The 17,450-nt window shown below is 41.1% G+C and overlaps 1 protein-coding gene across 1 annotated transcript in view; it reads right to left on the bottom strand.

Annotated features, from left to right (window-relative positions):
* stab2 (stabilin 2) overlaps window positions 1-17,450 on the bottom strand; it is a 78,932-nt gene that overhangs the window by 23,860 nt on the left and 37,622 nt on the right. The window contains exons 30-39 of the mRNA XM_084050405.1: window positions 12,798-12,900; window positions 11,971-12,048; window positions 10,982-11,071; window positions 10,438-10,545; window positions 10,039-10,164; window positions 9,210-9,338; window positions 9,035-9,097; window positions 8,834-8,932; window positions 8,157-8,352; window positions 6,946-7,041 (exon numbers count right to left, since the gene is read on the bottom strand). Of these exons, the coding sequence (XP_083906531.1) occupies window positions 6,946-7,041; window positions 8,157-8,352; window positions 8,834-8,932; window positions 9,035-9,097; window positions 9,210-9,338; window positions 10,039-10,164; window positions 10,438-10,545; window positions 10,982-11,071; window positions 11,971-12,048; window positions 12,798-12,900 (1,088 nt within the window). The remainder of the gene's footprint in view (window positions 1-6,945; window positions 7,042-8,156; window positions 8,353-8,833; window positions 8,933-9,034; window positions 9,098-9,209; window positions 9,339-10,038; window positions 10,165-10,437; window positions 10,546-10,981; window positions 11,072-11,970; window positions 12,049-12,797; window positions 12,901-17,450) is intronic.

Raw genomic sequence — 17,450 nt, 5'->3', positions numbered from 1 at the left:
GCTTGTTTTTTAAAACCTGGCAGCAAACTTGGCAACCCGACTGACATCACTGACCTATCCTTGGTATTTGTACTTCCGGGTTGCATAATGATGACATCACTGTCGAGTCCTGTGCTGTCATGAACCTAGGCAGGTTTGTTTACCATATTACCGTGGGCAGTGTGCTGTGCTGTGGCTGTTTGTTTTTGTGTTTGGGATGAACATGGCACGTGAAGGACGGACATATTGTGAGCGAGACATGAGTGAAGTGAAAGTAACGGCCTGGGTGGAACAAAGGAGGTACGTAAGAAGGGGGGGGGGGGGTTGAAGCAAAGGAGCTGTGTGTGTGCTGTTGTGGAGGACATGGGCAGAGTGCAATGGCGGCCGCTCGTGTTGTTTCGGCGAAACCCGTCGCCGTGCGGTGTCGGTGGTGTGCACGGTAAACGGTACGAAGCTGCCTCCCCTTCCGTTTAGTCGGACATTTGGTGAGTAGAATTAATTATGTTGCGCGGTGGAAAAGGTGTAGTGAGCAATGAGATGTCCCCTACGCGACGCGTAAATTCAGCGCGGCCGCCGTGGCGAGTCAGTTGGCGACATGTGGTCTGGCGTTGCGTTGTTTATTCGATAACAGAGCTGTGGGGTGTCGCACCTAGGGTGCGGAAGTCGCTCGCCATTTATATAGTTAGATAAAGACATTTTATACACTTTTAACTGTGCCTGTGTCTCCCTTTTGTTGCAACCTTGAGTCAGGTCGTAACAAATGGGGGCTCTCTCTCCTCCCTGATAGCAGGATCTCTGCTACCTGGCCTGTGGGGCCTAACCCTTTTGTTTTCAGTTCTTTTACACCTTATACAACACTCACACAGCACATTCCACACATCCATACATTGCATTACATTACTGATTACTGACTTGTTCACACCTCATACTTTTGATTGCTTTTTGATTATCTATATTCTTTAATTAATTCAGAACGATAAATATAATTTAAACGTTTGACCTTGTGTGGACTCCCTCTTTTGCCATGTATAACCCTAGTGCATGACAAAATGGGGGCTCGTCTTAAAAATCACTTGGTTTGTTTGGAAATTTTGATTTTGATAAGTTGTTTTGAAATTGCTTTGGAATTTGTTTGTTTGGGAGTTTCACACAAGTTTGTTTGTTTTGTTAGGAGCTGGGGAGAGAGAGCATTTTGCCCCGGTGTGCAGACTACAAGGTAAGTGTTGGGATGGGTATTACAGGGGGTAGTGAACGAACAAAATGTTGTTCGTTCCTGAGCGACGAATACCTGAGCGACCGGTGCCAGTTAGGGTACCGGCTGTTTTTTTTCTTTGATGTTCTTTGATGTTACTGTTTGAATAGCGGCGGATCTCGAGGGTCATAATAGGTGGCTGGAGGGGACAATTCCTCATGCTCGGGTGCCGACTGGTAGGTTAAGGTAGCTAGGTAGTCTAGTACTGTATATTAGATAAGTTAGGGGGGGGTTTGTTCCTATTTTTTGTGACGTTCAGCTGCTCTTTGTGTTACACAGCCCCAACACTGAGTTTCGGTTTTGAGTAATCTGCACAAACAAATTTTAGTCATGGAAAATTTTGTCAACTCCATCAGTGGAACTGTTGAACCTCTGTACCAAGGAACAGTTAATGTTGGTAGCCGGTTATTATGACATTCCTGTGACAGAAAAGCTCAAGGCACCTATGAAGGCCAGTATATTGACAGGCTTAGTGGAAAAGGGGATCCTTAAGCCAGTTGAAGAAGTTGAGGAAGTTGAGAAAGATGATGAGAAAGATGAGGAAGATGGAGCTGGGGGAGAATCTAGTGTGGGGTTCAAAGAGCGAAAGGAGCTTTTATTGTGTCTTTTTGCTCTGTTTTTGTTTGTTGTTTTATTATAGACATTTACTACAATTGCCATATTGCTGTGTTATATAACTGAAAATGCCAAATAAATATATTGTTTAAAAAAAAAAAAAAACAGCAACATGTGATCGAAGTGGAAAAAATCAAACAACAAATTGAGATGGCTAGGTTAGATGTTGAATACAAAAAACTAGACATGATCCAACAGGGTAAATTATCATCAGACGCACTGTTCACTGGTAATACAGAAAGGAGAGGGAGTGTAAAAACTTCTGACATTGGCACTAACCTCAGACTACTTCCCAAATTTAATGAAAAGGATCCTGATACTTTTTTTTAATTATTTGACAGAGTAGCAGATGCACGTAATTGGCCAGATACAGACTGACCAAGGTGCAGTACATTTGGACTCACATTTGGATTTCAGTTTCATCTGAAGTAATTTGGATTGGGTGCTTAGGGGTGGTGTCTGTCTCTTTAGTCTTGAGACTGTCCCATGACCGGAGGACACCAGTAAGGCCTGAGGTCCAGTCTAGCGTCATAGTTGACGTTTTGGTGAGGTCCTTGTTCTGATTGTGTGGTCATTGTGTTGGTTTCTCTGAAGTTTGCATGGGATTTGTTCTGTGCACTCTCAGAGATAAATTGTCAGTTCTCCCTCACCTTGTCCTTAGATTGTCCTTTCACAGTACAGTTCAGATCTAAACTACCTGTTAAATATGTTGTTCTTCCCATGCTAGCTGGGTCAATCCTGTTCTCTTAAAGCGCTTCTCGACTCTGTCAGTTGCTGAGATTGTGGTTGAGCTGGATAGGAAGTCAGCAGCATTTTCTTAAATGAGCTAATGGTACATTTTGGTTTGATCAAGATGGTTTCAGTGACCCTAGGGTCCCTGTTTTATGGAGAGCTAGTGGCACACTGGGTTATGTGCGCTACTATGTTCTCTTGGTTATGTGTAAAATGAATCATGGTAGTGTCAATAATTGTCTGTATATACTTCAGAGGCAGTTTGATCAGTGTATAAAATTTTGTCTGTGTTAAAGCTGGCCCGGTGTGCCTAAGTGCGGAATTCAGGTTTGGGAACGTGACAAATGGTCCAAACGGTGCTTTTCTGTTTGCATGCGTTGTGGGTTATGTCACTTGTCCGTTGTGTGTTGCCTTGGTTTAAAAGGAGCTCACTCGTTGGTAAGGTGCCTCCTTTGGTTGTGTCCTGTTGAGGGCAAGGAGGACTTGTGCGTCCCCTGACTAAAAGTCTAACATAATGGCTTGGATGAGGGGATAAGTTCATTTGGTTGTTCCATAGTTTGTTAAAGTCATGTTTATTCTACAATTCATTTGGGTTCCTGCAGACCGGTCGTAATTCCGTACAAATAATGGCTTGTATATTTGAAAAAAAAAAAAATCTGGGTTTGCCTACATACAGTAGGCGGGTGCATATATGAAAAAAAAGCACTGTACCCAAAACAAATTGGAACAAAAGGTTTCTCAACTGTTTTTTGTAGTATGTGGTGTCCTGAATAACATACTAAAAGTCTACCAAAGTTTGACCACTTTTAAGGTGTTATTTTCAAGATGGCGTCCAAGATGGCCAAAAAAAGGTTAAAATAGCGTAATTCCTTCATTATTTATCCTAGACAAGTACTTTTTGTGTCTAACCCCATGTTTTGGGGGCATGGGAATCCATTGGACTTGTCCAAATTGCAGAGATACAATTAGATAATTGAGAATATTTATTTTTCTTGTGGACAAGCGCAGTGTCATCTTGTAGACACACGATTTTGAAAAACATTGAATAGATGTTTATAGAACGTTTTAACACATTAGGAAGGCAATCAGTGTGAGTGTGCAAAGAGGGATGGGGTGGTTATGGAGGTTAGTGTAGAGCTGTCAGAACTGGGTGCCTAGACAGAGGGGAGTATGCGGGGTGGGTCTAGAGTTTAGTGGGCCTAGGGTTCCCCTCAGGTGGGTAGAGGGGAGTATGGGGGTTACTGGATTGCTCCCTGGGCACTTGGAGCACAGAAGAGCAAAGTTAGGAGCCAAGGAGACCCTGAGCTTCTCCTCTCCCCCATGTCCGATGTGCAAAACCTCCAACAGAAATGATACGCCATTTCAACAAAGACAGTTTTGCAAACGATACATGAAAGATAAACTTCTTTGCCAGATCTCACTCCAAGTGGCTTAGGGAGCCTGCGCTCTCCTCCTTCTCAGCTCCTCCAAAAGCAAATTAGCATTTGGGATGAAAACGATTTCTAAGCCACGGCACACTGGAGGACGGAGTGAGGAGGAGGCAGAGAGGAGCGTGAGGCTGAGAGGAGTGTCCCTATGTCGCCTGGCTCACTGGATAGTCCCACTGGTCCCAAGTGGACCTCCACGGTGGCTCCCGAGATAGGCACTCCCAAGATAGGCACTCTTGAGTTAGCATAGGTAGCCAGTGGTGGTGGTTGTAAGACCTCCACATGTTGCAAGACTGTGTCAGGCAGACAGTCGTGTCCCTATGTATGCTGGTCCCAGTTGGACCTCCTGGCGGGTCTGGCTCCTATGCCCGAGATAGGCGCTCGTGAGTGGGCATAGGTAGTGAGGAGGGTCACCCCCCCCCCCATAGTGGTGGTTGTAAGACTGTGTCACGCAGACAAGGGTGTCTATGTCGGACTGGCTCACAGGAGAGTTGGTGGTGGCTGACCATTAATATTCCCAGGTGCCCCCAGTGACTTATCATTATGGCTCAGAGCGTCCTCTCCCCTCTCCAGAACAGCTCCAGAACAAAAAAATGGTGTATGCGGAAAGCATTGCTTGTTTGTTGGATAGCAGCAGGGACACAGCCCCTTATGGGCGTGGAGGTCGGTTAAATTGGGATTCTATGGGGAGACTGGAGCCCAGGGCGTCATGGGCTGTCCCCTATACGTACCTTCTTGCTGTTACAATTATCCAGAAAAAAAAATCAAGGTTCAAGCTTATTGCCAGCAGTACCAATCACAAAACAAAGATATGTGAAATTCATTTTGCACTAAAACCTCACACAACTACTCACAGGAATAAAGGAATAAGGAGATGTCTGTGACAAGCAAATCTGAACCTTATCCACGCCACACTCCTCCACCACCCCTGCCTAGACACCCAGTAGAAGACACTATATACATGTTGTGATAGCTCTGTACTGACTTGCACACCCTCTCTAGGCCCACAAGTGGCCATTTTTTTCCTACTGAGTGTAGCGTTGTGAGCTTGTACATCGGCTATTTTCACAATGTTTGCCTCTTTCTTACCTAATGAGATAATATATATATAGATAATATAGTCTTAAGAGTAATTAAATTGTAACTTTAGAAATGTGCAGATACCCTGTATACACTTATACTGTATGTTGGTTTGTTTACTGTTGAGTGAGAAAACAATGTTGCACATTAAGCAAACCATCTGGGGACCCCCCAATATCACTTGGGGGACCCCCAGTTTGGGAACCAGACACCTTTACAAACAAATTGGTGAAGACATTTCTCGGTAAGGAATTTCTTCCACGATTTGTGTAATATTCCCAGTCTATCACTTGGCAGCCATGTTTTTACAAATGTCACAGTACCACCCAGTAATAATGAATGTATTCCTTATTGGTATCCAAAGAAATGTTGAAAGCTTCAACAGAATGTGAATTACATGTATAGGTGATGAATTCACCAATCCTGGGCATTATGGCGTGTAGAAAAGGGAGAAATGTCAAATTACATTGTTAAATATGCTTATAACCAATTGCTTCAATATTGAATTGTACTTATAATCACTTGACTATAATGTATAAATGCTAATCGGATTCCTAGATCACCAAAACATGGGCTTAGGCACCATAATTACTTGTGTGGGGCAAATAATGAAGGAGTAATGGTCTTTTAAGGAACTGGTGGAGGCCATCTTGGAAATTTGACATTTCTAATGATCAGATTTCGGTAGACTTTTGATATGTTATTAAGTACACCTGATACTACAATAAACCATTGAGAAACCTTTTGTTCCAATTTGTTTTGGGTCAAACCATAATTGCACCCGCCTAACAACTGTCTCTACAACTGAGACAGTCTGTAGTGCTTGGCTTGTATGGTCCCTCGTTGGCATGGGAGTTGGCCTGTGTGTGGGGATCATTGGTGAAATTGTACACAGACTGCCTGGACATTTGACACTTGAGATGGACAATGTGGTGACAGACATTGTTGAATACACTATTCCATTGATTAACAATAATTTATTTTGTCTTGTGCCCTGTATTGCCCTGGTTCTTAGCTCCTCCTCTTAATTTGCTTCCAGGTACCAGTTGCTGAGGTGTGGAGGGAAAGTGGCAGGTTATAACAGGCCATAGATAAATGAAAGTTACTGTTTTTTGGAGGTTTTGTTTGTTTGGGTTAAATTGAGTTTTGAAGTTTGGGAGTTGGTCACTTGTTTCGGTGTTCCTGTTGGGACACCGTTTTTATGGAGGGGGGTGTGACGCCCTCCCACTCTGTCTACCAGTGCTAGTCTGGTGAATGCCTGGTAGGTGGAGCTGGGAGGCCATCAGCTCTGATCTGGAGCACCTGAGCCTATTGCTCTGAGGGCTTTAAAAGCAGTCCTCTTTCTGTCAGATACTCTCATCTCCTCTCTCCTCAGTTTGTTTGTTAACATACCTTGGTTTACACCTTACAACATTCACACTGCACATACACTCGCACCCATACACTGCCTTCACACTGATGCTCATTCATATTTACTGATGTGTTATGTTTGTTGTTTAGTTAGTTTATATTTAAATGAAGACATTTTATACACTTTTAACTGTGCCTGTGTCTCCCTTTTGTTGCAACCTTGAGTCAGGTCGTAACACTTACTCCTGCCAGTATGGTTAGAGCAATCAGCTCAAATGTTAGCATAGCATTGTGTCACACATTGTGCCTTGGAGTGTACCTATGTTCACTCAGCCAATATGTTCCCTCAAACCAAACCCTAACCCTAAACAACCGTAACCCCAACCCTAAACCTAACCTCAATCCTATCCCTAACTCCACCCGCAAACTGAGGGAACATAGGGCTGAGGGAAGATAGGGCTGATCCCATCATTTTGGTATCATTTTGTTCAGTAAATATCACTTTCATACTTTCATCACAGAAGACACCTCTCCACCCCACGCTGCAGTCGCATGTCCCATCACCCTTCAGTCCGTCTTTACATCGGCCATTCTTACAAGCACACTCTGTAGAGAGACAGGGAGAGAGCGATTTGTTATTTAGTTTTCCACTTTAACATGTCATCTGAGACTGCTCATTATTAGTGTGACACTCGGCTGGTATCCTACTGTAAAATCCAACTATTCTACAATAAAATCCTTTAATCCATTATTATCCTACTACATCATATCCTATAGACCAATTATTTGTTTACTAACATTGAGACTGGACGCACAGGTGATTGTTTCACGCAATCAATTCCCAACCTGTTGTTTCGGGGTGCGCTGGTTTCAGCACACCCCAACCCCCTGTGTGTTGGCTAGTGAGGCGCGTCCTAGCGAGACCTGACAGAATGGGTTTCATTGCGCGCATACTGGTTGCACGCATACTGGTTCTTATCAGTGTGACGTCGTCTGTTAAGGGGTCTATACTACATAACATTAAGAAAAATGTACTTCTGTCTGCCTCCACCCATTGTTCTCAGTAGATTGAGCAATGGATCTGAACTTGCACATGGACCAATGGCGTACAGTATGTAAGGAGGGAGGATGCTGATTCTGCACTTTTTTATAAATGTAAAGCTGTTTATTAGCATTGTTGTGAAGTCTCACTCAATTAAGACTATGCTGTGGATTAAAATGGTGGGAGTGACTCACAGGAACAGTGCCCAGGGTTAACTGATCAGCAGGTATTTCTAATTGTGCTCTCCTCTTTATAGTGGCATGCTGGACCAAGAGCTTGGGGTTTAGACACACCGCTGGCAGAGAAAGAGCTGGCTCAACGGTGCAAAGTTATAAAGGACTTTGATTTAAACCCTTGACAAGCAACAGATCCAGCAAGGCTGACCTACTGTATACACCCGATATAATTGTGTGTTGATGTTCATGTACATGTATGTAGTCAATAATTAGTGCTTTAAACTTTAATTACACAACAGTGTCGACAAGAATGCACAGTAGCAGTCAGCGTACTACAGTCACATAACGACCAACGATAGTGGATCATGCGGGGTCATGAATACATGTTGTGTTTTCTGTCAACCAACCAATCTGGAATCTTTTTATTTGGCAAGCCTGCTATTCTTCACGCAATTTTATTATCATTTTGCAGGTGAAATGGGTCAATAAGATACACGTCATACCTTGATCACAGTGGATGCCATATTTGCCCGTCTGGCAAGTCTCACACGCTGTCCCATTGAAGCCTGGACTGCACTGGCACACACCTGTCCCATTCGTCCCATCCACACACACCCCGTTACCAAAGCAGGCCTGATCCTTAGGCCCTGGGCACGGTTCACAGTGCTCCCCAAAAAAGCCAGAACAGCACTTCCTCATCTGCAGAGAGTGACAATGGTTGTAACCATCTCCTCATTGAGAACATACTGTAGGCTGAAATGTCCAAAATGTAGAGAATGTTTGCATTTCACATCATGTCTAACAGGTGTTTTCAGAAACCCTTACATATGCCATTAAAGCTGCAATCTGGAAGTTATTTTAATGAATAAGACATTATTTTAACCAATATGTATGGTATAAATACAATATAACTAGCAAGTCTGCAGTGGTTGGAGGGTGGTCTACTATTCCATTGAGAAGTTTAGACCCTGGTGTTGGGTAGGACACATGTGGTTGACAAAAGCCTGAAGTTCAAAAGAGCAATACAGTATCTCCCCTGGCCAAGCAGAGATGCCCTCTTGGAAGAGAGTATAGAAATCTGGTCTCCCACACAGGAGACCCCGTCTAGAATCCTGGGTTGGACATGAAACTTACAGATTGCAGCTTTAAAGCCATGCACTATACTTCTTATTCCACGTACAATGTTTGTCTTTACGCAGACAGTCTTACAGCCCATGGTGAGCAGTCGTTCGTTATCGTAAATGCGGCTGAACATGCACCTCCTCCGGATTACTGATTTCTGCGGGGAACACAAAATAATTACTACAGCCAACATACAGTGGATTAGAACACACAGAAAGATGTATTGGTCGGAGCTGAAAACCCTATAGAGAAATCCTACCAATGGGATGGATCCATTTGTGCAAGCCTGCTCTTGTGGGGTGAAGCAATCCTGACAGGTTCCCTTCAGACAAAGACATTTTCGGCATTCAGCATGAGTTTTATTTCAGGTTGTGTTGAGAAGGTGGTTCCTATACAATATTGAGGGTTAGGGATCATTTAACACAGGACGTTACCATGATGTGTCTGTTTTGTGCCTTGTCACAGCGATTCCTGTTAATCTCCAGCACTGACGTCAGGCCGTGGATCACCCCTTTACCGGTCATTATGTTGGACACGTTCACCTGGGCCTCATTCACAAACACCTGGAGGACAGAGGAGAGGAGGTAATGAAACACATGAAAAGGAGAGCAACATTGTCATTTGCAATATACCTGTGAAATACACAGTAAACTATTCAGTGTTAATTTAACTCTTGTAAGTGTGACCCAAGTGTGGGGTCCATTTGGACACATTTGTACACTCTCAGAGTGAGGAATGGACAAATGAGCACTGAGGATTTTACTGTGTATTCAACACGAATGTACTAAGCCCAATGCAGACCACCGCCAAGGCCTAAAAGTCTTCAACGTTTGTGCCTGATGGTGACGCTAGAGGGAAGGTCATGGGGTCACCAAAATAGATTAAAAGATGTCTTCCTCTTGGTAACATGAATGAGTACAACATTGCCAAGTTCCATGGCAATCCAGCCATTACTTTTCGAGATATGTTGGTCACAGACAGACAGACAGACGAGGGTGAAAACAACCTCCTTGATAATGAGGAACTACGGTGTGGTTATAGTTTACAGAGGCAGGCCTGCACAAATACACTGTAAGAAAGTGCAATACAGATTCACAGATTCCTTTACAGAGCCCTGAGTACTGTACGGGAGTACTGCATTGGTGTGCAAATTTCATTATTTCACATTACATGTTGAGCTTTTGATCCAGCACCAAGCCTAGTAGGTCCGGAATGTGTGTGTCTTTTGTCTTTTGCTCATCAGAGAACTACAACATACAGTACCTTTCCATCCCTGGAGAAGATGGCCAGCTGGTAGGAGAAGCCCAACATGGTCTCCTTGTAGCCCTGCAACTCTGTCTTCAACAGCCGCTCTGACAATAAGATGTGGTAGCGCGTCGTGTTCACATCCTGCCATCGCCACACATGAGGTTCAAGATTATTTAGCAACATTTCAAATAACCTCCACATTTATTTTATAAGTAGCTTATTGGATGCAGTTAAACCATTATTTATGTTGTCTCACTGTTTATTATTGCCTTCTTGTTTGTACTAGTTACAATTTATTTCAAAAGTATTATGATTTTCCTGTATTTCAAATACTAAAGCACTTTGTGCTGTAAACTGTTCAACCATCCATGACACACACACATATACTTATACATATTTTATGGTATACAGTACCATGGCTGTTGCGGCCATCTGTTTGAGGTAGTCGTTGACAGCAGCGTCGATCGGAGCAAAGATGGTGTACTCATCTGCCTGCTCCACCTCATCAGTCAGGTTATGTTGCTGAAAGAGACGACATCACTAGTCAACGATGTTCGGCATGGAAAGATGTGCTTAAAGACGGCGGTTCAGCTGCGCTCCACACTGGCACCCACACAGTGTGAAGCGCAGGATAAAGGACAAGATAAATCAAATAACGCAACATTTCTACTAATGTTGCTTTCTGTCCGTGACCTTATCAAAACATTGCAAGCTACTGTTAGGTTGTGAGCTGTTACCCACCAGCTTAAAAAACTCTCTTTAAGGTTACAGAGATAAAACTAAATAAAGGCATTGTAAACAAAACAAGGCATTTTACACTGCAAAATGTTTGGTTCACTATTTTGCTTTCATCAGTAAAATGCTAGTTTCACTAAGTATTTTGATTTCATTAACAGTAAAATGTTAGTCTCACTAACCATTTTGATTTCAATAACGTTGAAGTAATGTTTATACATACAACGAGGTAGGATCTGAACAGTGAGAACTCTGGCCGCAGGGCGAGCAGCTCCAGCAGGCCTTCACTCATCTTCCTCTCTGGAACCAAAACCTGCAGGGCAGAATAGAAGACAAAGAAATATCAATTCAGCATGTGCTGTACAGTGAGCTGTGCATGGGAATGGTGCAACGTCAGAAACCTTGTATGTCCAAAACGCTACCTTTTCAGGAAATGGAAGGAAAAAAAACTGTGTTCCAATGGATCCAGTGTTAGTGACACGCTCTTGTGAAAATAGCAGATTTACATAGTTTCACAACTTTTCCCTCAACACGCTTGTACGGCAATCTAGGGTGTTAACCCATTCAATCCGGGAACGCATTTGTGTCCTTTTAGATTTCTTTGGGCTATTCAAAAATAGCAGATCTACAAGCTTATAGCGCGGCACCGAGTGCCGCGCTATAAGCTTGTAGATCAGCTATTTTTTAAAAATCGTGTAAATGTGTGCAAATCTTTGAATATGTATACATTTTTTTAAAGGAAACATTTTTAACTCAAATCTTTGCCTCCGGGGGATTCTACAAATGTCTTCTAAATCCTAACAGTTTTGTTTTTCTAAACTTATGTTACAATAATATCAGTGTTTTTTCATGTCAAGGACCCCCGAAATGATGATGTATTTGGCCGTGGACCCCCATCTCAAAATATGTTGTTCCAGGGACCCCCAGAAGCAAAGATTTGAGTTACAAATGTTCGCTTCAAAAAATAAATTCATAGATTTGCAAACATTTTTTTTTTAAATAGCAGATCTACAAGCTCGTATTTTTGAATAGCCAAAGTATAAATGAATGGTTAAAGTGGTTCAAATCTAAAATGACAGATGCTTAATGGGTTCATTTACAAAAAAAAACATACTAAAACATGGAAATATGGATATATGAGGTTTCTGCCCGACATCGACGATACGTGCTGTATGGTGAGTTGTGTTAATGGTCCAAGGCCAGTGCACCTACCTTATCAATGATGTGGATCAATCCATTGGTTGCAGCAACATTTTCTGTGACGATGGTCGCTCCCCCAATCGCTGTGGACTGACCAGACGATGAGAGTTATATGCAACTACAGTGCCATGAATGTCTGGTGTGTACTCAAACAAAGTCACCTGGAAAGCAGAAACTCGACTGACAAAGCAACAGGGTCTGCTATAATGAGTGTAAAGTAACTAAGTACATTTACTCAAGTACTGTACTTAAGTACAATTTTGAGGTATTTTTACTTTACTGGAGTGTTTCCAATTTTCAGTACTATTTACTTCTACTCCACTACATCTCAGAGGCAAATATTGTACTTTTAATCCACTACAATTATTTGAAAACATTAGTTACTTTGTAGATTTCGATTATTATTACAAAACATACATTAAACACTTCAGCCCTATACATTTCGGCCATTTGAAAATAGCCGATCTACAAGCTCACAAGATTTGTATACATTTGAAAATGTGAAATGGGACAATCTGTAATTCTGTATAACAAGTACTTTCACTTTTGGTACTTTAAGTACATTTTGGTACTTTAAATACTTTTGCTCAAGTACATTTTGAATTCTGGACTTTTACTTTTAGAGTATCTCTAGAGTCTATATTGCAGTATTGATACTTTTACTTAAGTGAAAAATTTTAGTACTTTTTCCACCTCCGCACCTACATTAGTGTACAGTCACTCAAGTCACTCTGGATAAGAATCAACTTTAGGTCAAAAAAGAAGGTAAAAAGGTAAACGTGAGCTACTTCTGCACCTTGAACGCTAAAGTCCCTGGGACCTCACCTGTGTGGACTCACCTCAGCAGAGGTTGAAACAACAAGTGTTGTCTTAAGCAGGGAAGGCAAGGAGGAAGTGTTGCGCAGAGCGGACAGTGGGTAGTTTCCAAGGATCATGTGATTTCTGTCAGGAGAGTCAGAATACAGTAGTATGAGAGTCATTAGAAATAAGCCAAACACCAGTGGTGTAAAGTAACTAAGTACATTTACTCAAGTACTGTACTTAATGTAAGTACAATTTTGAGGTATCTTTTTTTACTTTACTGTAGTATTTTCAATTTTCAATCATTTTACTTCTACTCCACTACATCCAGAGGCAAATATTGTACTTTTACTCCACTACAATTATTTGAAAACTTGACTTACTAGTTACTTTAGATTTTGATTATTATTATTACAAAACATACATGGAACACTTCAGCCCTATATATAGCCTACTTTGGCTATCCTTTGGCTAAAGGATCTTTATACAGTACATTTGAAAACTTGTGAAATGGGACCTTCTGCATAATGATGAGTACTTATACTTTTGGTACTTTAAGTATATTTTGATGCCAATACTTTTGTACTTTTGCTCAAGTACATTTTGAATACCAAACTTGCACTTGTAACAGACTATTTCTACAATAGGGTATTGATACTCTTACTTAAGTACAAAATGTAAGTACTTCTTCCATCACTGTCAAACCCTTTGTGGTAGCACTTTACAATAATGACCCGTTATAAAGCATTTATAAACGTCTATAAGTAGTTAACAAATCATTAACAACCTGTTTGTTGACATTCGTAAATGATTACTAAAACCTTTATAACTACAGTTACAAATCATTTGTAAAGTATTAGTAAGTAGTGAACTATTCATGAATAAGCCATTTATATACATCTGTAAAAGATTATTAAATAATTTGTAACGACCCATTCTAAAGCATTTATAAACGTTTATAAGCAGTTTGTAGACTATTAACAAATCATTAACAACCTGTTTATTGACATTCGTAAATGATTACTAAAACCTTTATAACTACGGTTACAAATCATCTATAAAGGTATTAGTAACTATTCATGAATAAGCCATGTATAATACATCTGTAAATGATTATTAAATCATTTGTAACTGATGTTACATAATATATACAAGCTATTGGTAGCTTGTTCATGTTTAACATATGCTTTGTTAAACATTCCTAAAGTATCTATAAATCCTTAGTACATGTTATTATGTGCCCTATAGTAAAGTGAAGACAGTTCATCATTTACAACTGTCTGTTAATGTGTTTGTTCATGTTTAACATGCTTTGTAAAACATTCCTAAAATATCTATAAATCCTTTGTACATGTTATTATGTGCCCTACAGTAAAGTGAAGACAGTTCATCATTTATGACTGTCTGTTAATGTGGACTTTCTCCTTACCTGTTGCAAACTACCTGGCTTTAATGAATGCAGACACCAAACAATTACTAGAATTATCATTCATGTTAAGCAAATGATGCGTAAGACATTCGTAAAGAGTATGTAAACCATTTGCAGACGTTATCATGAGCCTGAGCCTAGTTGCTTCTTTTGGGCTTGTTTTCATAGACCTGTCCGCTTGTTTCTTTTGCAAAATCTGGCAACACACTGATTACCTGCATTACACCTGCAGTAGCCTACTAGGGAGGAAGTGAACAGTGACGCAGTTGCAGACTGGACAGAAATATGTCTAATTCATGTTTTATGTGTTTTAACTGTCTTGTTGCAGGTGATCGAGGTAACATAAAATGGCTAATCTTACACACATGAAGTGCATTATGACTAGGGGGTATTTTGATGGTGGCTGTTTGTATCCACAATGTTTGTTTTGATGTGTAGGCTAGTAATGTCCTCCATGCTTAGCAGTTTAGCTTAGCAGCTAAAGCTAACTTGCACTGGGAGGTGGTGACTGCAGAGGCTCCAAGCTGCTACTCTGTGATTCTGTTGTGATTAATTTCTTTGTTTAAATGTCAGTGTGTGTGCTGTGGCCAAGAGTTGCTACATTTTATATCTTAATAAATTGTTGTATACTTGTATACTATATAACGTTACTTTTGCCACTTTTTGATGTCACATGTTTTACTAATCACTGTTAAACATGAAATAATAATAGATAGTCTTCACTTTACAACAAGGCCCATGATAACGTTAGCAAATGGTCAACACACTCTTTACGAATGTCTTACGAATCATATATTAAACATGAAAGATAATTCTAGTAATTGTTTGGCATCTGCATTCATGAAAGCCAGGTAGTTTGCAACAGGTAAGGAGAAAGTCACATTAACAGACAGTTGTAAATGATGAACTGTCTTCGCTTTACTATAGGGCACATAATAACATGTACTAAGGATTTATAGATATTTTAGGAATGTTTTACAAAGCATATGTTAAACATGAACAAACACATTAACAGACAGTTGTAAATGATGAACTGTCTTCACTTTACTATAGGGCACATAACATGTATTAAGGATTTATAGATACTTTAGGAATGTTTAACAAAGCATAATTATGTTAAACATGAACAAGCTACCAATAGCTTGTATATATTAAGTAACATCAGTTACAAATGATGTAATAATCATTTACAGATGTATTATACATGTCTTATTCATGAATAGTCATAAAATACCTTTATAGATGATTTGTAACCGTAGTTATAAAGGTTTTAGTTTCTTCGGATTTTTTCGGATTTAACTTTCGTTTCGGTGGTGACCAACTTTCGTTTCGGTAGTTTGATTACAAAATGTAAGTTGTGTAAAAAATAATCTGACAATACTAAGTTGTTATTTGTTTGTTTAAGTCAGGCTATACTCTACTCAGAGTCATAAGTTTACAAAATGTACTAAAGTACAGTGAACGTCTGTGCGGTTTGTCTTCATCACTGAAAATAACGTACATGTAAACTGATATAAAACTAGAGAAAGTGCTCCTCGGAGCACAGGTCTCCACCAGGTCACGTACGATATTGTGGCCTCCTGGTGGCGCTATAATAGGCCAATGTGAAAAGGGTGCCATTTCTTCTTCAATCGGACACTGCATTCATGATTTGAGGCATTTTGTTCCAAAAATGTGTTTTGCTAAATTAGACCTGCTGGTGGCGCTATAACAGGCCAATGTGAAAAAGGGTGGCATTTCTTCCTTGGCCTAGTGGGAATGTGCGTGTGAAATTTCACGGAAATCGCAAGCTGCGTTCATGATTTGAGGCATTTTGTTCAAAACGGACCAATCCTGCAAACTTTGGAAGCAAACCTTAGCCAATGAGGATGGAATATGGGAAATCGGACAGATCAGTGTTGATCACATGACTATAGAGATACTGTGTACCGATTTGCATGACGTTTGGATAAAATCTGTAGGAGTAATGTAAAAAAATGGGTTTTGCACAAATCGGCCTCCAGGTGGCGCTATAACAGGCCCATGTGAAAAATTTGAGGCAGAGGTTCTGAATTGGCATCCAGGGAGTGTGTGTGCACAGTTTCGCAGCGACCGGGCCAACGGTGCCAGAGATTAGCTGGTAACACACGGACACACGGACACACAGACACACGGACACACGGACACACGGACACACGGACACACGGACACACGGACACACGGACGGAGGGTAAAACATACTCTCTCGCCATGCCTTTCGGCCTGGCGGAGACAACTACTGTCATGTGCAGTTGGGGTGAAGAAACACAACCATTTCACTCCTAATAATACCTATTTGATTTGACATCCTGACTTGCTGCTGTAGCTGAGGCTTGAACCTGTTACCTGCGGCTCACTAGTCAGTGACTCTATCCATTCACCTACAGCTGTTTCCTTGGAATCTGTGGTTCTGAAACGTTTTGTTGTCAACCCCCCAAATTGATATGTATTTGGGCAGTGGACCCCAATGTGAAAAGATGTAGTGTCAGGGCCCCCCATGAAAAAGATTTATATTTATGCTGTAACACATTTTTTTAAAGTTATTTGTCTTGTTTGTTGTTCAAGTCAAAGCACCTGGAAGGCTGTACTTGTCAGCCATCTGTTAGCTCAATGGGTTGAGACGCAGTATTCATGATCCAGAGGCCATGAGTTCAAATCCCATTGATGTCTTTCCTATGATTCTTTCCTTTGCAGACTGGCTTCCAGAAGATCAACTGAAAAGTACCAGGAAGGCTATATTTGTCATCCAACTGTTAGCTCAATGGGTTGAGACGCAGTATTCATGATCCAGAAGCCATGAGTTCAAATCCCATTGATGTCTTTCCTATGATTCTTTCCTTTGCAGACTGGCTTCCAGAAGATCAAATGAAAACTACTAGGAAGGCTATATTTGTCATCCAACTGTTAGCTCAATGGGTTGAGACGCAGTATACATGATCCAGAGGCCATGAGTTCAAATCCCATTGATGTCTTTCCTATGATTCTTTCCTTTGCAGACAGGCTTCCAGAAGATCAACTGAAAAGTACCAGGAAGGCTGTACTTGTCAGCCATCTGTTAGCTCAATGGGTTGAGACGCAGTATTCATGATCCAGAGGCCATGAGTTCAAATCCCATTGATGTCTTTCCTATGATTCTTTCCTTTGCAGACTGGCTTCCAGAAGATCAACTGAAAAGTACCAGGAAGGCTGTACTTGTCAGCCATCTGTTAGCTCAATGGGTTGAGACGCAGTATTCATGATCCAG

Source organism: Gymnoscopelus microlampas (genome assembly GCF_963454915.1).
Source record: "Gymnoscopelus microlampas genome assembly, chromosome: 23".
In the NCBI taxonomy this organism is placed as follows: Eukaryota; Metazoa; Chordata; class Actinopteri; order Myctophiformes; family Myctophidae; genus Gymnoscopelus; species Gymnoscopelus microlampas.
This window is presented reverse-complemented; position numbering and strand designations above follow the sequence as displayed.